The sequence below is a fragment of the Mesoplodon bidens genome, assembly GCF_964165515.1.
Source record: "Mesoplodon bidens genome assembly, chromosome: 8".
In the NCBI taxonomy this organism is placed as follows: domain Eukaryota; kingdom Metazoa; phylum Chordata; class Mammalia; order Artiodactyla; family Ziphiidae; genus Mesoplodon; species Mesoplodon bidens.
The window spans coordinates 113,723,853-113,747,671 of NC_138165.1; the positions used below are offsets into that span (position 1 = coordinate 113,723,853).

The 23,819-nt window shown below is 47.3% G+C and overlaps 1 protein-coding gene across 3 annotated transcripts in view; it reads left to right on the top strand.

The window, feature by feature from the left end:
• Window positions 1–23,819, top strand: part of FARP2 (FERM, ARH/RhoGEF and pleckstrin domain protein 2) — a 97,661-nt gene that overhangs the window by 36,882 nt on the left and 36,960 nt on the right. For all 3 annotated transcript variants that reach the window (XR_014016537.1, XM_081242750.1, XM_081242751.1), the window contains exons 3-8: window positions 7,419–7,523; window positions 8,570–8,612; window positions 9,766–9,844; window positions 11,813–11,910; window positions 13,528–13,642; window positions 18,730–18,877. Coding sequence is in view for 2 of the 3 variants with exons in the window: in XM_081242750.1 (XP_081098876.1) it covers window positions 7,419–7,523; window positions 8,570–8,612; window positions 9,766–9,844; window positions 11,813–11,910; window positions 13,528–13,642; window positions 18,730–18,877 (588 nt within the window). In the remaining variant the exon portion in view is untranslated. The remainder of the gene's footprint in view (window positions 1–7,418; window positions 7,524–8,569; window positions 8,613–9,765; window positions 9,845–11,812; window positions 11,911–13,527; window positions 13,643–18,729; window positions 18,878–23,819) is intronic.

A 23,819-nucleotide genomic window follows, 5' to 3' on the forward strand; every position in this document is an offset into this window, starting at 1 on the left:
TGATAGAATTCACCTGTGAAGCCATCTGGTCCTGGGCTTTTGTTTGATGGAAGATTTTTAATCACAGTTTCAATTTCAGTGCTTGTGATTGGTCTATTCATATTTTCTATTTCTTCCTGAGTCAGTCTTGGCAGGTTGTGCATTTCTAAGAATGTGTCCATTTCTTCCAGGTTGTCCATTTTATTGGAATAGAGTTGCTTATAGTAATCTCTCATAATCTTTTGTATTTCTGCAGTGTCAGTTGTTACTTCTCCTTTTTCATTTCTAATTCTATTGATTTGAGTCTTCTCCCTTTTTTTCTTGATGAGTCTGGCTAATGGTTTGTCAATTTTGTTTATCTTCTCAAAGAACCAGCTTTTAGTTTGGTTGATCTTTGCTATCGTTTCCTTCATTTCTTTTTCATTTATTTCTGATCTGATCTTTATGATTTCTTTCCTTCTGCTAGCTTTGGGGTATTTTTGTTCTTCTTTCTCTAATTGCTTTAGGTGCAGGGTCAGGTTGTTTACTCGAAATGCTTCCTGTTTCTTAAGGTGGGATTGTATTGCTATAAACTTCCCCCTTAGAACTGCTTTTGCTGCGTCCCATAGGTTTTGGGTCGTCGTGTCTCCATTGTCATTTGTTTCTAGGTATTTTTTAATTTCCTCTTTGATTTCTTCAGTGATCACTTCGTTATTGAGTAGTGTATTGTTTAGCCTCCATGTGTTTGTATTTTTTACACATCTTTTCCTGTAATTGATGTCTAGTCTCATAGCATTGTGGTCGGAGAAGATACTTGATACAATTTCAATTTTCTTAAAATTACCGAGGCTTGATTTGTGACCCAAGATATGATCTATCCTGGAGAATGTTCCATGAGCACTTGAGAAAAATGTGTATTCTGTTGTTTTTGGATGGAATGTCCTATAAATATCAACTAAGTCCATCTCGTTTAATGTATCATTTAAAGCTTGTGTTTCCTTATTTATTTTCATTTTGGATGATCTGTCCATTGGTGAAAGTGGGGTGTTAAAGTCCCCTACTATGATTGTGTTACTGTCGATTTCCCCTTTTATGGCTGTTAGTATTTGCCTTATGTATTGAGGTGCTCCTATGTTGGGTGCATAAATATTTACAATTGTTATATCTTCTTCTTGGATCGATCCCTTTATCGTTATGTAGTGTCCTTCCTTGTCTCTTCTAATAGTCTTTATTTTAAAGTCTATTTTGTCTGATATAAGAATTGCTACTCCAGCTTTCTTTTGATTTCCATTTGCATGGAATATCTTTTTCCATCCCTTTACTTTCAATCTGTATGTGTCTCTAGGTCTGAAGTGGGTCTCTTGTAGACAGCATATATATGGGTCTTGTTTTTGTATCCATTCAGCCACTCTGTGTCTTTTGGTGGGAGCATTTAGTCCATTTACATTTAAGGTAATTATTGATATGTATGTTCCTATTCCCATTTCCTTAATTGCTTTGGGTTCGTTATTGTAGGTATATTCCTTCTGTTGTGTTTCTTGCCTAGAGAAGTTCCTTTAGCATTTGTTGTAAAGCTGGTTTGGTGGTGCTGAACTCTCTCAGCTTTTGCTTGTCTGTAAAGGTTTTAATTTCTCCATCAAATCTGAATGAGATCCTTGCTGGGTAGAGTAATCTAGGTTGCAGGTTTCTCTCCTTCATCACTTTAATTATGTCCTGCCACTCCCTTCTGGCTTGTAGGGTTTCTGCTGAGAGATCAGCTGTTAACCTGATGGGGATTCCCTTGTGTGTTATTTGTTGTTTTTGCCTTGCTGCTTTTAATATGATTTCTTTGTGTTTAATTTTTGACAGTTTGATTAATATGTGTCTTGGTGTATTTCTCCTTGGATTTATTCTGTATGGGACTCTCTGTGCCTCCTGGACTTGATTAACTATTTCCTTTCCCATATTGGGGAAGTTTTCAACTATAATCTCTTCAAATATTTTCTCAGTCCCTTTCTTTTTCTCTTCTTCTTCTGGAACCCCTATAATTCGAATGTTGGTGTGTTTAATGTTGTCCCAGAGATCTCTGAGACTCTCCTCTGTTCTTTTCATTCTTTTTTCTTTATTTTGCTCTGCATCAGTTATTTCCACTATTTTATCTTCCACCTCACTTATCCGTTCTTCTGCCTCAGTTATTCTGCTATTGATCCCATCTAGAGTATTTTTCATTTCATTTATTGTGTTTTTAATCGATGCTTGATTCATCTTTAGTTCTTCTAGGTCCTTGTTAACTGTTTCTTGCATGTTGTCTATTCTATTTCCAAGATTATGGATCATGGAAATAGAATCTTGGATCAGCTTTACTATCATTATTCTGAATTCTTTTTCAGGTAGACTGCCTATTACCTCTTCATTTGTTAGGTCTGGTAGGTGTTTATCTTGCTCCTTCACCTGCTGTGTGTTTTTCTGCCTTCTCATTTTGCTTATGTTACTGTGTTTGGGGTCTCCTTTTTGCCGGCTGCAGATTCGTAGTTCCCGTTGTTTTTGGTGTCTGACCCCAGTGGCTAAGGTTGTTTCAGTAGGTTGTGTAGGCTTCCTGGTGGGGGGGACTAATTCCTGTGCTCTGGTGGTTGAGGCTCGATCTTGTCTTTCTGGTGGACAGGTCCACGTCTGGTGGTGTGTTTTGGGGTGCCTATGGCCTTATTATGTTTTTAGGTAGCCTCTCTGCTAATGGGTGGGGTTGTGTTCCTGCCTTGCTAGTTGCTTGGCATAGGGTGACCCGCACTGTAGCTTGCTGGTCGTTGACTGAAGCTGGGTGCTGGTGTTGGGATGGAGATCTCTGGGAGATTTTCGCTGCTTGATATTATGTGGAGCTGGGAGGTCTCTTGTGGACCCGTGTCCTGAAGTTGGCTCTCCCACTTCAGAGGCACAGCACTGGCTCCTGGCTGCAGCACCAAGAGCCTTTCATCCACCCGGCTCAGAGTAACAGGGAGAAAAAGTAGAAAGAAAGAATTAGTAGAAGAAAGAAAGAGAGAGGGAAAGAAAGGAAGAAGGGAAGAAAGGAAGGAAGGAAGGAAGGAAGAAAGAAAGGAGGGAGGGAGGGAGGGAGGAAGGATGGAAAGAAAGAAGGAAAGAAAGGAGGGAGGGAGGGAGGAAGGAAAGGAAGAAAGACAGGAGGGAGGGAGGAAGGAAAGAAAAAGAAAGTGGAAAGAAGAAGGGTGGGAGGGAGGAAAGAAAAACAAAGAAGGAAAGGAGGAGCGGAGGGAGGAAGGGAGGAAGGGAGAGTAGGAAAAAAAGAAAGAGCAGGTAAAGTAAAATAGAATAAAGTATGAAATATAGTAGCGTTATTAAAATTAGAAAGTAATTATTGAAAAAAAAAAAAAAACCGGACCGATAGAACCCTGAGACATATGGTGGAAGCAAAGCTATACAGAGAGAATCTTACACAGAAGATTACACATACACATTCACAAAAAGAGAGCAGGGGGAAAAATCAAAAATCTTGCTCTCCAAGTCCACCTCCTCAATTTGGGATAATTCGTTGTAAAAAGAGGAAAAGGGCGAGAAGTCTGAAATCTTGCTCTCTAAGTCCACCTCCTTAATTTGGAATAATTCGTTGTAAAAAGAGGAAAAGGGGGGAAAGTCTTAAATCTTGTCCTCAAAGTCCACTTCCTCAATTTGGGATGATTCGCTGTCCATTCATGCACTCCACAGACGCAGGGCACATCAAATGGACCGTGGAGCTTTAATCCGCTGCCTCCGAGGCTGCACAGAGAGATTTCCCTGCCTCTGCTCTCACAGCTCCCGGGTCTCAGCCTTGCACCTGGCCCCGCCTCTGCGCGTAGGTCGCCGGAGGGCGTCCGTTCTTCGCTCAGACAGGACGGGTTTAAAGGAGCCGCTGATTCGGGGGCTCTGGCTCACTCAGGCAGAGGGGAGGGAGGGGCGCGCAGTGTGGGGCGGGCCTGCGGCGGCAGAGGCCGGCGTGACGTTGCAGCAGCCCGTGGCGCTCCGTGCGCTTTCCCGGGAAAGCCGTCCCCGGGTCTCGGGGACCCCGGCAGTGGCGGGGTGCACAGGCCCCCCGGAAGGCGGGGCGGACAGTGACCCGCGCTCGCACACAGGCCCCGCGGCGGCGGCAGCAGCGGCGGCGGCGGGCCGCGGCGGGCGGCGGCGGGCGGCGGCGGGCGCGGCGGCGGCGGGCCGCGGCGGCGGGCGGCGGCGGCCCACGCCCGTCTCCGAGGTCCGTGCCTTACCCGCGGCTCGTGCCTGTCTCCGGCGCTTCCCCAAGCAGCCCTCTTAATGCCCTCTCCTCGCGCACCAGGAAACAAAAGGGAAAAAAGTCTCTTGCCTCTTCAGCAGCTCCAGACCCTTTCCCCGGACTCCCTCCGGGCTAGCCGTGGTGCACTAACCCCTTCAGGCTCTCTTCCTGCCGCCAGCCCCAGTCCTCTCCCTGCGCTCCGACTGAAAGCCGATACCCGAGCCTCAGCTCCCAGCCCCGCCAGCCACGGCGGCCGAGCAGACAAGCCTCTCGGGCTGGTGTGTGCCTGAGGGCACCGGTCCTCTGTGCCAGAATCTCTCCGCTTTGCCCTCCGCACCCCTGTTGCTGTGCTCTCCTCCGCTACTCCGAAGCTTTCCCCCTCCGCCACCTACAGTCTCCGCCCGCGAAGGGGCTTGTAGTGTGTAGAAACCTTCCCCCCTTCACGGCTCCCTCCCACTGGTGCAGGTCCCGTCCCTATCCTATTGTCTCTGTTTATTCTTTTTTTCTTTTGCCCTACCCAGGTATGTGGGGAGCTTCTTGCCTTTTGGGGGGTCTGAGGTCTTCTGTCAGCGTTCAGTAGGTGTTCTGTAGGAGTTGTTCCACGTGTAGATGAATTTCTGATGTATCTGTGGGGAGGAAGGTGATCTCCGCGTCTTACTCTTCCGCCATCCGGGTAGATGTTTTTGTGTTTAGATATTTTATTCCTCTTGAAATTTTTATGCCAGATAAGGGTACAGCCTAGTTTTTTCCAGATGGATACCTAATAATATTTATTGAATAATCTGTTTTCCTCTCACTGATTGATTTGAAATGTCACTGTTACCAGACACTCCACTATTTTATGTACTTGGGTATATTTCTTCACCTCCTACTCTGTTTCATTGATTTGTCTGTGTGGACATGCACCAGTACCAAATGTTTTAATTACTATAGTTTTTCAACAGTTTGACTATCTGCTAAGGCTCATCCTCTCTTAATTTTCTTTTTCAGAATTTTCCTGACTATTCTTGCATTTAAAAAAATACATCAACTGTAGAATCAGCCTCTCAGGTTCCTTAAAGAATCCTCTTGGTACTTTTATTAGGGCCACGTGGAGTCTGTGGATTAATGGAAGGAAGCTTGACGTCTCCGCGGGTGTTTCTCTCCAAGAAGGTGGCGCCATCCACTTCTGCCCCTTGTTCAGTCTCCTGACAGTGTTTTTAAAATTTTCCCCGTAAGGCTTTCTTTTATTGTAAGTTTATTCCAAGATATTTCAGTTTTTTCATTGCTGTTACAAACGTGGTTGTTTCTTCCTCTCTATCCTGAAAGGCCTGGTGATATCCGTATAATAATTTTCCCCCATCACCTAACTGAATTTCATCTTTTTTATAATAGTTTTCTAGTTGATGTTCTTGGATTTTCAAAGTAAAGTATCATACCTGCAAGTAATGACACCTTGCTTCCTCTTTTCCAGTTTTTTTGCCTCCCGTTTCTTCCTGTTTTGGTGCTGGCATTTAGAGTTAGTGATGGAATGTGTGGTTGGGGGCAGCCACCCCGTCTTGTTAGATGTTAGGGAATCATGCCTCTCTTCCTGTTTTATTAAGAATTGAATTTTATCAGATGCCTTCTCAGAATCTCAGATTCTGGGAATAACCATAGGATATTTTTCGGCAATCATAGGATATTTTTCTGCAGGTCTGTTGAAAAGATGTAATGTTAAATGTCCTAATAGTATATTGAATTATCCTCTCTCTTTTGAATAATTTTACTTGGTTATGATGTGTCACTCTTTCTGTTTTTGCCAGATTATGTTTGCTGATATTTTACTTGCGATATTTTCATTGATATCCATAAGTAGGAATCTTTCGCTTGGGGGGATGTGTGTGTATATGTGGATTTGTTTGGAGTTTGGGGGTTCTTTTCCATAAAACAGATTTAAGGAATTCCCTCCCCCCTTGCCCCACCATCTGTGTCACCTTGTATTAATTTAAATAACTTTGGAAATGTCTGTGCCTTCATGGTTTGTGAAGACACCTGTTTCTGATGGGTTTTGTGGGAATTAATTATGTATTTCAGGACACGGAGAATACAAAATTCTTTTTGTTACCTGAACATAGGCTAGTAATTGACTTGGAAAATTTTTTTTTTTTTTTTTTGCGGTACGGGGCCTCTCACTGTTGTGGCCTCTCCCGCTGCGGAGCACAGGCTCCGGACGCGCAGGCCCAGCGGCCATGGCTCACGGGCCCAGCCGCTCCACGGCACGTGGTATCCTCCCGGACCGGGGCACGAACCCGCGTCCCCCGCATCGGCAGGCGGACTCTCAACCACTGCGCCACTAGGGAAGCCCCAGTATGCAGACTCTTAATTGTGGCCTGTGAGCTCTTAGTTGCGGCATGCATGCGGGATGTAGTTCCCCGACCAGGAGTCAAACCTGGGGCCCTCTGCATAGGGAGCATGGAGTCTTACCCACTGGACCACCAGGGAAGTCCCTTGAGTATCTTTTTGTATTCCTAAAGCCATTTGTATTTCTTCATAAGAGCAGCATGAGACATAAGTTATAATTCTTCATAAGAGCAGCATGAGACATAAGTTATAATTTTTTCAGCATGATTCTAGTTTTTAACTTTGTTCAGTGTCTTTCTATTCAGAAATTTTTCATTTCTACGTAATTGGATCTATCAGTCTTTCCTTTGTGCTCCGCTTAGGAGACTGTACCCAGCCCATGATTATGGAAACATTCTCCTCTGCCTTTAGTCAACTGGAATTTATCTTTGTGAACAGAGTGGAGGGCCGACTCCCCACCTGGTTTGTTGCCTGGTTCATGCTCTTCTCCCTATGGGAAAGGCTGCCAGACACTACGTTATCCACGGGATCTCATGCAAACATGGACTATGAGACTCACCTTTTTAGTAAATATCAGAATTGTTTGATAAAATGTTTACTGAGGCTAAAAATGGTTCCTACAACCTTAAAGTTACAAAGAAATGTGACTCCACACACTCTGAGAATGTAAAATTGAGGAGTTTTTAGCTTTATTGATGCGTCAGTTTCTGAGCATAGAGCCTCAGGTTCATCTGTTTGCTCGGTGACAGTTTGCGAGCCTCCTCAGAAGGGAAAGCAAACCAAGAAGTTAAATATAATAAAGTTGTGCGTGTGGGAAGGGACCTTATGCCGCAGTGTTCGTAAATCTTTGTTGTCTGAAGTCGTGTAACCCTCCTCGTGTTTCTTCTCGTCTGTCTCACCACAGCCTAAATGCGATGGCCAGGTGTTACTGACCCAGGTGTGGAAGCGCTTGAATCTGATAGAATGTGACTACTTCGGCTTGGAGTTTCAAAACGTCCAGTCCTGCTGGGTATGTGCTTCTCATCTGCTTTTGGAGATAGGCTCTAGGTGGGCTGCAGGTGCTTGTGATGCTGCATTTGGGCCAGAGACCTCTGAGGACCTCCTGGAATGATACAAGCAGGGCACATTGTTATTATCAAAGCATTTTATTTACAGCTGTAGGGAATATATTTGCCTTCTACCTAAGCCTGAATTGGCATCCCCCCTAATTGTTTTCAGTCTACTAGCACGTGTGCCAAGGAAATCCTTTCTTCATAAGTTCTAAAAGCAGCTAGAGTATATCGTGTGTGATAATCATTTCAAGAGTGGATCTTGAGCAAACTGCTTTACTAAGCTGGTTATGCCTCGTTTTACTTAATAGGTGAACCATAAAAGTGTGGAGCTTTAATATTTACAGGTGGAACTGGTTTAAAGAGACCAAATGAGCCCATTAGTTCAAACAGCATGTCGGCATCGTAGAGCCCCTCCTACCCCTGTCCCACAGTAACCCACTCATCAGCTCGCTGTTTACAGGGGCAGCGGGTGCCCGATATTTGTTTGGTCTTAACAGGTACCAGCCCCAGCACGCACACACAGAGTTCCGGGTGCCCATCCTATGCACGGCGACAGCAGCCTTTGTGACTTGGGGTGGTTAGCTGCATCCTGTCCTCCTCCGCCTCCCACGGCGGGCCCTGCTGTACTCTGTTAGATCAGGATTCGACGTGTGTCTAAGAGCAGCAGGGCCAAAATACTCCTGCCTTAAATATCTCCCTTAATTATAAATATTTGTGTTTTGTAACATTCTTATTGTTTGTTTTTTTGTTTTGCGGTACACGGCCCTCCCACTGTTGTGGCCTGTTGCAGAGCACAGGCTCCGGACACGCAGGCTCAGTGGTCATGGCTCACGGGCCCAGCCGCTCCGCGGCATGTGGGATCCTCCCGGACCGGGGCACGAACCCGTGTCCCCTGCATTGGCAGGCGGACTCCCAACCACTGTGCCACCAGGGAAGCCCAACATTCTTATTAAATAGAGAAATAATTTAATGGATTTGATATCTTTTCTTAAATCCTCTTTAGATCTGGCTTGAACCTATGAAACCCATCGTTAGACAAGTACGAAGTAAGTCCTTTTCTTAACTCTTTAAAACTGCTCATTTAAGATGCTTTGTCCTTGACTGTTCAAATTCAAGGCACGTTCAGACGATCATGGTCGTCACCACTCTCTGGGCAGCAGCAGAGTGACACCAGCAGCAGGTGAACTTGGTGGTCACTTTGCTGTTTAGCTTTAAACTGTAAGATGTGGAGGGTGGGGCATCGTTTAACTCAGATAGTTCTCAGTTACTTGCCTCAAATTTGGAAGAAATAGGATATGCTGCTCGATATTGCCGTCATTTTTGGCCAATACGCAAAAATAAGTGTGCAGTTTCTAAGTTATGAAAAGACATACGGGGTGAAATCCCTAGTCATCTGAATTCACCTGTAAGTTTTTTAGGACTAAATTGAGGAGAAGAGGTTGTATAGAAGGAACTTTTGTTCACTGATAAGCGAAGGCCATTTCGGTTGCCATAGCACTTTAGCAAAACAGTTCCTCTTTTCTTGTGGTGGAAATCACATGGCTGTGTTATTATAAAATTTCAATAAAGCTAAAATACTCAGATAAGCTAATATCCTACACTTTTTCTTTACAGTAATCAGGTTGTTCTAGTTCAGTATAGTGAATGATAACATTTTTCTTTCACTAAAGTATATAAGGATTTCAAAAATAATGGGCCTTTTATTATTATTAATTTTTTTTTGGCCTTGCCGCGTGGCTTACAGGATCTCATTTCCCCGACCAGGGATCATACGCAGGCCCTGGCAGTGAAAGCCCGGAGTCCTGACCATTAGGCCACCAGGGAACTCCCAGGCTTTTTAAATTTTTACTATGACTAATAGTATAAACACCCTAATTTTTTAAATCACTTTTTTACTCCTAAAATATAAAGAAGAATACATTTTAAGATTTTAATGTGCAGTTTCCTGCTTGTTTTTAGGGTTTCTTTTAGTAATCTCTACTTAAAGCAAAAGTTTTCAGTTTTTTCTTTGCTATATGTGACTGGTACTTAGGACTAACAATTTCATGCAGAGGAAATTTCTTAACATCCTCTTATTTGAAAAGATTTGCTTTAACAGTCCATTTGAAAGCACTAGCTTAGTCACACCAGAATATGCAGAAAGATGGCAAATACAGAGTGTGACCTTATTTGTGGACTTAAAAATTTTTCTTTTTATAGGGCCAAAGAATACAGTGCTTCGCCTAGGAGTGAAATTTTTCCCACCTGATCCGGGTCAGTTGCAAGAAGAATATACACGGTAAAGAGCTTGACTGACCCAGAGCTGCCGTGGGCAGGGTCCTCCTTCACCTGTGTCCCCGACAGCACCTGTGCTTTACCTAAGCACCTGGTCAGGGTTGTTTATTCAAAGAATGAACCTAGTGTCTGTGTCAAAGCTGTAACCAAGGTGTCATAGTTTTGCATTTTCACTCTTGCACAGACACAAATGCAAATAGGGTTTGGAAGAAAGTTTATGGCACAAATTTGAGAATTAAAAATGGCGTTTGAGGGTACTGGTGAACAGATATTCTCCAAACGAGCATAGATCTATGCCTGTGCATGAAGTCGGTAGGAATTTCACCCATTCCTTTACTTTTTTAATCAACAAAATACACTTACTTGGGAGTGTCCTTATGAATATATGGAGCAGAAATACTTCAGGTGATTTCTTTTGTGCTACTCTTTTAACTTCACGATTGATTCTTTGAAAGAAAATGTTTGCAGTTGTTTCATCTGGGCAATAAGATGATGGAAGTGGTTTTTTTCCTTGTGTTTTATGTACTGATTTCATCATGAGGAATAAAGCAAAAACCTAAATATCAACTCAAAACCCGGAGTCAGAAGTTAGATAAGAGAGGGCTATGATGATGATGCAATAGTAACAGACTAGCTTCCTGACCAAACGTGGATTCATACCTGGGTCCTCAGAGTCTTAGAACCTTTGCTTAGAAGGTCTTTCCAACCGCTTCTGTATCACAAAGTCATAGACTCAGCTGCGAGGACACGTAGAGACCGCGAGGCTCTAGTCTCTCATCTTTATGGGTGAGAAGCTGAACCCCAGGACGGCAGGAGGCGCCTTATGAGTGAGCACAGAGCTTGTCTTAATTGTGTATTAAACACCTCACATTTACCAGGAAGTCCCTTTTGAGAGAATCACTTTTAAATATATATTCCTAGACAATGGTGAGTAACAGGAAGTGTTAACCTAATTCCGTGTCCTGGGTCCGAGCCGGGTTTATGCAGAAGGTCATTTTTTTATTTATAAAAAAACTGCATGTTTGTGGTAAAAGAAGAAAAACTTTAAAGTTATGTAGAGTAAAAAGTCAGTGTTCCTCTTCACTCCCTGCCCACCCACCCTTCCCAGAAGTATTAACACTTGGACGTGAGTCTTCCAGATGAATTCACAGCAGTATGCCAGTGGACGTGGGGCTTTAAGTCATTATTTTACAAAACAGTATCAAACTCTACACAGAGAACTGCAGGTTGAGTTTCTTTTTCCCCATGTCTTTCCGTATTAGTATGTATGGCTGTAACCTAATTTATTTAGCCAGTCTCATGTTAGTGCAAATTTAGATTGTTTCTAGTTTTTCTCTGCTATAATGCTGCAAATAAACATCCTTGTCCACATATCTTTGTGAACTCTGGAAGTGTTTCTGTAGAAAAGTTCATAGGGTTGGGATTGCTTAAGGCCAAGAGTGTGTACATTTCAAGTTTAAGAGAGCACAGTAAACGCTGACAGCTCACACTGGGGTGGGACCCCCAACAAGGGCGGGGAGTCTGTCTTGCTCCCCATCGTATTTCCAGCTCCCAGAACAGCACCTGGAGCATATATGTGCTCGGGGATTATTTGCTCATGGAATGAATGAATATATATATAGTTTCAATCACCCTCTCTGTTACATTCTCACCAGTTAATTCAAGACTACCTGTTTCTCAGATTCTAGCCAAGACCAGACATTATCAAGTTGCCTTAAAGCTTCATAGCCACACTTGAAGCTTTGTCTTCATTGGCTATTTCTGCTACTTCACACAAAATCGCGAGTGCAGTTTTGTGTGTGTAACAGAAGTGGCATGAATTTGTGAGCTCTGTGGTGCCGGGCCTCCTGTGACTGCCCTTGCCCGCTGTCTGCTCTGGTGTGACCTGGGGCTGTGTGTCCTCCTGAGACAGACGTGGGAAGTGTGTTCAGAAGCTTTGGAGCTGATCTCTGTGCTTGGAACTCCCTCCTAGATACTTGTTTGCCCTGCAACTTAAGAGAGACCTTCTGGAGGAGCGTCTGACCTGCACAGACACCACGGCTGCCCTCCTGGCGTCCCACCTCCTGCAGGGTGAGTGTCCTGCTGGCCCCGCACTCACACGGGATGGCTACGCCTGTGGCTGACTCACCTGCCCCGGGCTGGGCACCAGCAAAGGACGGGCGGTTCAGTTTGCAGGTTTTTCTGAGGAGCTGAGGGTTAACTTCCCACCTGGGAGGGGAGACGGGCCACGCGTCCTCTCCGCGGTCTCACGTGGCCCTCAGACCTCCAGTAGGGGGGCTGGGCAGCACCCCGACTCTGGGGAGAGCGTCACAGCCCCCGTGACAAGTCAGGCGTCAGTCCCCAAAGGACAAAGGAAGCCCTTCAGGATCTCAGAGCGGGAGGTGGTTTGAGCGCCACGGTGACTTCAGGCATGAACTGGGAGAAGCGTAAGAGGAGGGTCTGGAGAGCAGGTGCGCGCTTCCCCCTGGGCTCTCCAGCCCCCTCCCCCCGCAGGACAGACAGAAGGAAATCCCTGCCTGGCTTCTGGACTAGAGGCTGGACCACATCTTCCTGGCATAGAACAAATACTTCTGAAATTTGAACTCAGGAAGTATGATATAGAGAGATTCCAGAATTTTAGGGACTTCTAAGTTAATGGGTTAATGTGCAGTTTACTTGGTCCTTCCCTTGACACACCTTCTCCAAATAGCAGATTTTACCAGAGGTTTGCCATCCTGCGCAATGGGACCCGTTCACGCCCATAAGCACAAGTGTCGAAGTGGCTTAGTTATCTGTGATTTGTCCTGAGGTCCTCTCAGGTGGCAGGTGGCTTTTTAGTGCAGACGGCCTTCGGCAGTGCCTCTTGCTGAGGGCTCTGTGCACAGCTGAGTTATCTTAGAATAACTTGTCTGCCTGTAAGTTCCACCTTGGAAGTGTGCTGCTTAGATTGAAGGATGGTAAAGAGCCACGACAGCCAGATTCCGTGTAGGATTCTGACCGGGTCTTTTGCTTTAAAGTTAGGTGGCTGCTGAAACGTGAACGGGTTCTGAGGCTCGGATGCAGCAGCAGATGGTGGTCTTGTCCTTACCTGGGTGGTGGTGCCGGGGTTATGCATGAGAATGTCCTGTTTTGTAGAAAACACACACCAAGGTGTGATCCTGTGCATGCAGCTTTTCTGTGATTTGAGACTATCTCAAAACAAAGTATGTTGCTTAAAGTTATTGGGCTTTAACTACTATTTTGAAAATGTGTGGCCTTAAAATACATGAAATTAGAAAGCAACATGCATTGTTCCTCAAGAATTTGAGAGGGCCTGAAGGGAGAAACAATTTAAAATACATTATCTTGAAACAAAATAAAGGACCTTATCCTGGTCACAGTAGTCTTGAGACAACTTACAGAGAAAACGTTTAAAACGTAGCAAACAGGGTAAAGCTCAGAGTTTCCCTCCCTGGAGCCGCTCACCAGCGTCTTTCCTCTTCAAGACTCAGAAAAAATTCTCTTCGCCTGCCTTTATGTTTGCCTTTAACGGCATAAAATATTTGGAAAAATAAAATACAAAATTTTGTTTATTTAAGGGATATATTTTTTTGCTACAGATTTAGGATAATTTTCTTCTGCTTTTAATTTACGCACTTGCATGCACAAACGCTTGTATTTTTCTTCATGTAAACGTGAGAAAGACCGCTTGTTACTTTCTCGTCTCAGCGGAAATAGGAGATTATGAAGAGGCGCTGGACCGGGAGCACCTGCGGGCCCACGAGTACCTGCCGGGCCAGGAGCGGGCCCTGGAGCAGATCCTGGAGCTCCATCGGGGGCACGCGTGAGTCGGCGCCGCCAGACGTCGGGGCGGTCAGCTGGCTGGGCGGGACTCCGTCCACAGGCCTCTTCGGGACAGGCTGGGAGGGTGCCCGGGCCCCGGGCAGTGCTGACGTCCCTCCTTAAGTGGGGGGCGGTGGACGGGGTCCTGCACTGGCCGCGCCCAGTCCTCAGGTGTCGGGGGCGGGATGGCTCCTACTGCAGCCCTGCTGCCTGGCTTCCCTAAGGCTTGACGCTGGGACGAGGTGAGGGCGACCCAGAGGAGGAGGGGAAGAGAGATGGGGAGGCCATGAGAAGGGCTGGTGGCCCCGGGCCCGGGGGTTGTGAGCTTGAGTTCACCAAAGGGAGAGCTCGATGGGGAGGGGTCCCGGAGGATTGGGCCCCCCTTGTGGGGGAGCCTGTTGAGAGGTAAGCGCACTGACGTCGCGTGCAGGGCGGGGGTTGGGCAACGCAGACCCAGGCTCCAACCCTCGAGGATGCCCTTCCCTGTGAGGCCGTGCGCTTTTCTATGCCTTTACCGCTCAGAGCTACCAGCGGGCCTTTGTGTGCCTGGCTCGGGGTGGCACTGTCTGTACAGATGTGTCACTTGTGGCACGTGGGCTGGAGTGCCAGGCAGAGCCTGCTCTGCGGGGAGGATGAGGTGCAGGACCATGAGGGTGCCGGTGGAGGCAACAGCTTGGGGGTGGGGGGCACGGCACCCGAGGTTCTAGGAGCCAGTAACGGCCCCAGCTGCTGGCGGGAGGCTGCGTGTGACCCCACGGTGCCGCGCGTGCCCTGGGCTGTGGGCCCCCCTTCGTCACGTGGTGAAACGGAGCCAAGGCCTGAGCTCCGTCTTGGGTGTGGTGGTTTGGGGCATTGCCGGGCATCCAAGCTGTGCACACAGGGCCACCCTTTCGCAGCCACGGCCTCAGCGCGCACCTGGCCCTTAGGGCTCTGGCCCAGCTTCCTAGAGCCCCTCGGCGTGGCCTCTTTCGAGGCTGCCTTGGTTCTGGCTGGTGGCGGGGGAATGCACCGCGCCCCGTGTCACACACAGACCCCGAGGACCAGCCGAGCAGAGGGCCCCCTCCCCGTGCCAGCCTGAGTGAGTCCCATGTCTGTCCCAAAGGGGATGGTCACCTGTGTGGGATTTGCTCCTAGAGTTGGGGGCAGGGTCCCCTTCCTGCCAGGACACACAGGGCCGGAGCCAGGCGCCCGTGGAGGGTGGGGTGGCCGCGGTGTGAAGCGTCCCACCGGGGCAGCAGCGCCCGGGGCAGGGGTGGAGCCAAAGCGCACTGTTCAGGGTGAGATGGGGTGGGGAAGGGGTGAGGCAGAACGGGGCCAGGACGCGCCCCTGGAGGACGCTGGTGGGGGGAGGCCCCAGAGGCCGTGAGAAGGAGGCCATCAGGACGGGGCGGCGAGCAGCCAGAGGAAGGAAGACAGCCTGGGGCCGCGGACCCCAGGGAAGAGTGCCTCGGGATGGGGTCCACAGCCCCGTGGGAGAGGCTCACCGCCAGGCCCGCTGGGTGGGGGTTCACGACGTGACCGCCCCCATGCATGGGGAGGCCGGTGGGACGGTGACCAGTCTATGCTCAGTTACACCAAGAACCTGCCTTGAGGGGAGTAAAGCACCAGACCTGAGAGGTGGCTCCGCGTCTGCACGTCGTGTGTTCGTATGCACGTGTGCACGTGTTTGTAAGTGTTGCAGATACCTCTAAAGTTTGTATGGAAACACGAAAGACCCCAAATAACCAAAATAATCTTGAGAAAGAAGAACAAAGCTGGAGGTATCACTCCCTGATTTCAAACAACTACACAGCTACAGCCATCAAAACGGGAAGGAAGTGGCATAAAAACACACACACAGATCAGTGGAACAGGACAGAGAGCCCAGAAGTGAACCCACACACTTGTGGGTGTGTGATAAGAGACAAGACTATGCAGTGGGGAAAAGACAACCTCTTGAATAAACGGCGTTGGGAAACTGGACAGCCACACACAAAAGAATCAAGCTGGACCCCTTTTTCACACCATATACAAAAAATAAACTCAAAATGGATTAAAGACTTACATGTAAGGGGACTTCCCTTGTGGCACAGTGGGTAAGACTCCACGCTCCCAATGCAGGGGGCCCAGGTTCGATCCCTGGTCAGGGAACTAGATCCCACATGCGTGCCACAACTAAGAGTTCGCGAGCTGCAACTAAGGGGCCTGGCTGCCACAACTAAGACCCGGTGCAACCAAATAACTAATATAATAAATAAATTTTTTTAAAAGATGACTTATATGTAAGACCTGAAACCATAAAACTCCTAGAAGAAAACAGGCAGTATATTCTTTGACGTGGGTCTTAGCAATACAGTTGACCGTTGAACAACATATGCATGAGCTGGGTGAGTCCCCTTATACACGGACTGTTTTCCGTAGTAGATGCTACATACTACATGGTCTAGGCGGGTTGAATTCTCAGATGTAGAACCTCGGATACAGAGGGCTGGCTGTAACTTATGTGCAGAGGGTTGGTGCCCCTAACCCCCGAGTTGTTCAGGGTCAACTATATTTTTGTTTGGATCTGTCTCCTTAGGCAAGAGAAACAAAAGCAAAAATAAACAAATGGGACCTAATAAAACCAAAAACTTTTGCACAGCAAAGGAAACCATCAACACAACAAATGACCACCTACTGAATAGAAGATATTTGCAAATTATATGTCTGCAAAAATATACAAAGAACTCATACAACTCAACATGAAAAAGGCAAACAACTTGATTAAAAACTGGGCATAGGACCTGAAGAGACATGTTTCTAAAGAAGACAGACAGATGGCCGACAGACAGATGGCCAACAGACACATGAAAGTATGCTCAACCTCACTAATCATCAGGGAAGTGCACATCAAAATCACCATGAGACACTACCGCACACCTGTCAGCATGGCTGTCATCAAAAAGACAAGCAATAAGTCAGCAGACGAATGGGTAAAGAAGACGTGGTATGTATTGTACAATAGAACACTACTCAGCCATAAAAAAGACGGAAACTTTGCCATTTGCAGCAGCCTCTATGGACCTGGATGGAGGGCATTGTGCTAAGTGAAATAAGTCAGACAGAGAATGAGAAATACTGTATGATTTCACTTATGTGTGGAATCTAAAAATACAGCAAACTAGTGAATATAACAAAAAAGAAACAAACTCAGATATAGAGAACAAACTACTGGTTACTCATGGGGAGAGGGAAGCGGGGAGGGGTGAGATAGGGGTAGGGGATTAAGAGGTACAGACTACTAAGTGTAAAATAGCTAAGCTACAAGGATGTACTATACACATAGGGAATATAGCCAATATTTTATAATAACTATAAATGGAGTATATAACCTTTAAAAATTGTGAATCATTATATTGCACACCTATAGCTTATATAACATTGTACATCAACTGTACTTCAATAGAAGAAAAAGACAAGAGGGGACTTCCCTAGTGGTCCAGAGGTTCATGCTCCCAATGCAGGGGTCCCAGGTTCAATCCCTGGTCAGGGAACTAGATCCACATGCCACAACTAAGAGCCCGCATGCCGCAGCAAAGATCCTGCGTTGCTGCAACTAAGACCCAGAGCAGCCAAAATAAATAAATAATAAATAAATAAATAAATAAATATTTTTTTTAAAAAGACAAGAAATAAGTGTTGGCAAGGATGTGGAGAAAAGGGAACCCTCGTGCACTGTTGGTGGGAATGAAAATTGCTGCAGCCACTATGGAAAATGGTATGGAGATTCCTCCAAAATTAAAAATAGATGCAATACTCTGTAATGGCCTATATGGGAAAAGAATCGAAAAAAGAGTGGATATATTAGGTTCACTCTGCTGTACACCTGAAACTAACACAACATTGTAAATCAACTCGACTCCAATTAAAAAAATTGTTTTTAATAAATAAAAATTAAAAATAGAGCTACCATATGATCCAGCAATTCCACTCCTGGGTATTTACCCAAAGAAAAGAGAAAAACTAACTCGAAAAGATATATGCACCCCAGTGTTCATAGCAGCATAATTTACAATAGCCTAGACACAGAAGCAGTGCCCATCAATAAATGAATAGGTAAAGAAGATGTGGTGGATATACAATGGAATCATCATCTTGTTGAAGATGATTTATTAAAATGCAAGTTAACAGATGTCTATATCAACTTCAGAGAACAGACATTTTAGTCAAAGAATGGAAATCACAAGAATGGCATAACACAAACTGTGTGTTATTCCTTAAAGATCCAAAAACTCAGGCGTTCAGAAGTAAGAAAAAAGAGTTGTTAATGGAAAATCCCACATGGAGTGTTTGGGACTTACCTGAGCATCATGCCTTGGAGCTGCTCGGAGCGATGTGGGCCGCGTGCGAGGCGTCAATAAAACCAATTTTTTGGTGATTATATTTTTATTCATTTTGATAATTTCTTTTTTTTTTTTTTTTTTTTTTTTTTTTTTGCGGTACGTGGGCCTCTCAGTGCTGTGGACTCTCCCGTTGCGGAGCACAGGCTCCGGACGCGCAGGCTCAGCGGCCATGGCTCACGGGCCCAGCCACTCCGCGACATGTGGGATCTTCCCGGACCGGGGCACGAACCCGTGTCCCTGGCATCGGCAGGCGGACTCTCAACCACTGCGCCACCAGGGAAGCCCGATAATTTCATTTTTATAAAAGTGTATTCTAATGGTTAGAATTGTACTTTTTGAAAATAGTTTTTTAAAGTTTTGAAATGGGTTTAATGAGATACTAGAGTTATCTGTGGTATTTCCTTTATTTACTATTTGTCTCTGCACGTAATGTTTGCACGTTACTTTGTATTAAGATAAAATTATAAGGCTGAACATCTAATGAGTGCAAAGAAAACATTCAACCCACTAGGAAATGGATTACAGAATAGAAGCAAGCGGACAGTTTCCGTGGCCTGTGTGCAGTGTTTTGTTTGATGTGCGTACATAAACATACAGTGAGTGACCGACCCTCTGAAGAACAGAGCCTCCTTTGTTGGTTTGTTTCTGTGGTCTGTTTTCCTGGTCGCTTCTGTCCTGTGTTTCGGCTCTTTCAGGAGTGCTGTGATCATGCTGTCTTTTATTACAGGGGCCAGACGCCTGCCGAGTCGGATTTCCAGGTGCTGGAAATTGCCCGGAAGCTGGAAATGTACGGCATCAGGTTTCACACGGCCTCTGACAGGGAGGGGGCCAAGATCAACCTGGCCGTTTCCCACATGGGCGTCCTCGTCTTCCAGGTAGGAGGGCGGCTATGCTGTGGCTTCATGGGATTGTTTTACGTTTGCTGGGAAGTCTCTGTTGCTGAATCCGTCTTAGACTTGGAGGAAGAGCTTTGCGGACCCTCTGATCCGACCTCTCACCCGTTAGAGAAGTTGTCTTCTTGTCCTGGACTCACTGTCACGGGGACCACGGCCCCCAGGGCGCTCAGTCACGTCCCACTGTCCTTCTAACGTTGACAGAAGGTCGCCCCCGTGGAACCTCAAGCCTGGGCTCTGGCTGCCCTGTGGGGCGGCGTCCACCCCCACGGGGAGGCTGCTGCCCTGTGGGGTCTCCGCCACGGGTCCCAGTCACTGTTTAAAGCACAAGACAGAACAGCCTGGGGACCCTCCGAGGGCAGTGCTCGGGTTCCCGGGGATGTGTGCGGTAGCAACGTTCGGATGGGTGAGTGTTACATAAAGGGCCACTGAGTTGTGTTTGTGGTGAATGTCCATGTGCCGGGCCGTGGGGTGTGACGTGCCTGGAAACAGCTGCCAGGGCGCCGGCCTGCAGCTCGGGAGCCCTCGCCTCGCCAGATGCTCCCATCTCCCCTCCAGGAGCTGCCTGCTCCCGGCCCGTGAAGTCGGGCGCCTCTGATGGAACGTGGTGCCCGGGGTTGGCGGTGGCGCTCTTGGCACCCGGCTGGCTTTGCGGCTCTTCCCTCTGTGGCCCGTCTTCGCTGCCGGCGCCTGAAACGGCTGATCTGATCCAGGCCTCCCTGATGAAGGACACTTTGTTTCTTCTGCTTTTCCTTTCTCTTTCTCAACTTAGCAAGCAAATTTCAATTTCCCATCAGAAAAAAATTTAATTTTGCGTTTAGAATGTCAGTTCTGTTACATTCCACCTAAAATCCAGGCCCTTTGAGTGGTGTCCAGGGTCTCCTACACCTGCTCCCTTTGATGGCGGTTCCTACCTGGCACAGAGGGGGAAATCACATCCCTCAGAGTCAAGCTGTTGTCATTTCTCCAGAAAAGGACAAATAGTTTATGACCAGAAGAAACTGTAAAAGCATGAGGTTAGAGACTTGAAATGGAAGGCGGCAGATTGAATTCATCTCCACCCCCTCAAAATCCCCACCGGCATGACAGTGAAGGAATTTTTTTTTAACTTTACATCAGTAAGAACAAAGAATGGAAAAGGAAACCACAGAAAGCGAGGACTATCAGCAGAGTCTGGGAAGTAGGGAAGCAGCCCCTGACGGCCTAGCGAGGAGCCTGGGATCCCCAGGGGGGCGGGGAGACCGGCGGGGCGGGGGCAGACAGCTACAGCACGCCCCGCCCCACCAGGACGAGGCGCCTCCCTCCCCTCGGAAGGTGGAGATAAGGTGCCTCATGAGCGGGGTTCTAACGTCCGGGGCCCCGCTGCAGCCCTGGGAGCTGCCAGCCAGCGCTTCAGAGCCTCCTTTTGTAAAGACTTTGATCAGGAAACACTTTCAAGCGTCCCAAAAAGCTGTGAGAATGAGAATAGCACACAGAGACCCCATGCACCTGTCCCCCAGGTTCAGCTGTCACCATTTGCACCTCCCGCTGGCATGTGTTCCCATCCCTGCAGCACAGACGCACGCCCAGACGCACACAGTTTTTTCTGAAGCCTTGGGGAGTAAGCTGCACACGTCAGGGCCTTTGCCCCAAGAACCTCAGTGTGTGTTTCCCAAGAGCAGAGTATATTCCCTGTCGTGACCACAGTCAGTCACCGCTGAGGCCATGGGCTCTTAACACCTGGCACACGGTTCCATCCCCAATCCTGTCAGCTGGCCAGTGGTCTCCCTGCAGGACAGGGACCCCATCTAGGACCAGGCCGTCACGCTGGAGTCGCCTTTAATCTGGAACATTCTTTTTTTTTTTTGTGAAGACGGTGTTGAACAATACAGCCCCTTTGTAATAGAAAGTTCCTCGTCTGCGTTTGTCGGCTGTTTTCCTGTGATTAGATTCAGGTGACGTGTTCCCAGCTGGACCACTGCCCAGGTGACATGTGTCCCCCTCGGGGGTCACACCCGAGATGCCACCTGGCCTCCCTGGCGATGCGAACCTTGATCCCTGTGTTTTCTGGCTCTTCTACTGCATAGTTACTGGTTTTCCTCTTTCAACTAATAAGCGGTCCATGGAGAGGCGCTTTAAGACACAGATGTTCTGTCCCTTGTCAGATGTCCCTTAGACTAGCATCCCCTGGTGATGCTCCCTGGCCAGTGTTTACCAGGATGGTCACTAACTCAGGCACACCCAGAGCCTCGCTGTTAAGCACAGACAGTGACCAAGGGTCGCCAGAAGTTTGAGGAAAGCCTTTCTTCAAAGGAAGATGGTATTTGAGGGACAGGTGCCAAATTTGTGCGAGGAAGAGACTCAGAAGAAACAGAAACTGTGCCGGGGGTGGAAGAAATGGAAAGCACGGCTCCTCAGAGAGGATATACTGTGGTTCATCTCTCAGATTGGCAGAACAGGAAAACCGCTTTACCCTGCATCACGTTCGTGAGGAACAGGAACACAGCTTTAGCACGAGTGTAAACTTTTTCTCTTGTGATTTTTTATTCTGGCCTTGTTTATAATAGTAAAATATTTGCAATTAATTATTAGGAGGCTGGTTAAATAAATGGTGGTGCATCCATATTATGGGATAATTGGACAACTGTCCCAAGGTTGCATGCGCTGTGTCCTGCTACGTGAAACATTCTTTGAGATGTATTGTTAAATGGAGAAGATGTTCAAAACTGTGTGTGGAATTTGCTACCGCTTATGGGGAAAAGAGGGGAACTTACACACACACACACTCTATTTATTCCCTACAAAATAAACTGGTGTTGGCTGCCCCTAGGATGGTTACTATAGCCTGCAGGCTTTTAGAAGTGGGGAGAGGGGCCTGTTCATTCTGGACTCACTTTTGGTACCTTAAGAATTTGAACCTTGTTAGTATGTTACTGTGTTATGTTTTCTTTCTTTTTTTTAATTTAAAAATCCTTTAATTGCTAACAGTGTTAAACATCATCTGAGCCTTCAGACAGTCATAATCTTTTTTCAACAGTAACATCAAAGATCATTGATCACAGATATCATAACACATATAATAATGAAAAAGTTGGAAATATTGTGAGAGTTACCAAAATGTGACACAGAGACACGAAGTGAGCAAATGCTATTGGAAAAACAACGCCCATAGACTTGCTCAGTGCAGGGTTGCCACAGACCTTCAATTTGTGTGAATTACGTTTTCTAAAAAGCCTCACAGAAATAAGGGAAAAGTTTGCATCTCTGAAACAAGAGCAGGGCAGTTACGGAGAATAAGAGTGACGCACGTTGGCGGAACGAGAGTGTTTGGAAGATGCAGTTGAGGAAATATCCACAGAACAGAATAAAAGATAAAGGGTGGGCTTCCCTGGTGGCGCAGTGGTTGGGAATCTGCCTGCCGATGCAGGGGACACGGGTTCGTGCCCCGGTCCGGGAAGATCCCACATGCCGCGGAGTGGCTGGGCCCGTGAGCCATGGCCGCTTGAGCCTGCGCGTCCAGAGCCTGTGCTCCACAACGGGAGAGGCCACAACAGTGAGAGGCCCGCGTACCACACACACACAAAAAAAGATAAAGGGTGAAAGTTGGGAGAGAAGAGTAAAGAAAATTCCAGCACCATCCAGGAGGTCCAGCATCCCAGAATTCTAGAGGCAGGAACCAAAAAGCAGTGGAGGAATTGTTAAAGAAATTACACGAGAAAAAGCTTCCAGAACTCAAGGCACAAAGTTCCAGGTTGAAGGTGCCTGCAGGTTCCCAGTGTGATGGCAGCAGGACTCGTCAGCGTGAGCTCCCAGAGGTGGGGGCAGTTGGAGTGCTGCCGGGCTGGTAGCAGCAGGACTGGAAGCTGGAGACGGAGGTTCTACACGTGAAAGAAGACCATTAACAGCCCGGAATTCTTTGCCCTGTACAACGTGACTCCTGTGCAAGGAGAAAATGAAAGCGTTTTCAGATACGCAGGTTTTCAGAAATTCAGTCCCTGCACAGTCTTTTGAAGGCTGACGCTGGAGGAGAGAGAAACTCGGATGAGAGTTGAGGAAACAGGGTGACTCAGGTTGGAGAAGGCAGAGGGGCGGGCTGTGCTCAGATGGGGAGAACGTTCGTCAGCATAAGCACGGGGGCGCCCTCCAAGAAAGGGCTGATCAGGGGAGCTCCCCGGCGTCCGGTGGTTAGGACTCGGTGCTTTTGCTGCCAGGGCCCGGGGTCCAGTCCCTGGTTGGGGAACTGAGATCCTGCAAGCCGGGAGGTGTGGCCTGTGAAGGGGCAGGGAGAAGAACTGAGCGATGGCTTCATGGCTTAGACCATATCGAGGAGTTTTAAAGGTCTGCGGGGAAGGTTTGGGCTGAATTAGCGCTGGGTACCTAGAAATGAAGCAAATGAAAAGAGGCAGTTAGTGACTCAAGGAAAAACAAAAGCAAAGGAGCAGACTTCCCTGGTGGCGCAGGGGTTAAGAATCCACCTGCCAATGCAGGGGACACGGGTTCGAGCCCTGGTCCGGGAAGATCCCACATGCCGCAGAGCAGCTAAGCCCGTGCACCGCACCTACTGAGCTTGTGCTCTAGAGCCCGTGAGCCACAACTACTGAGCCCACGTGCCACAACTGCTGAAGCCCGTGCACCACAACAAAAGAAGCCACCGCAATGAGAAGCCCATGCACCGCAATGAAGGGTAGCCCCTGCTCGCCACAACTAGAGAAAGCCCGCGTGCAGCAACAAAGACCCAAAGCGGCCAAAATTAATTATTTAATTTTAAAAAGCAAAGGAGCAAAGTATAGTTATAATTCAGGTTGGCTCAACTTGCAAGCAATACTTAAGTGATCAGTAATATAAATACCGAATTTTAAATTTACCAAAAATGGAGGGAGTGTGGGGAGGGGTGGAGGTCCAGGAGATGAGATCTCGGAGCAGGGTACAGTAGCAGCCTTGAACG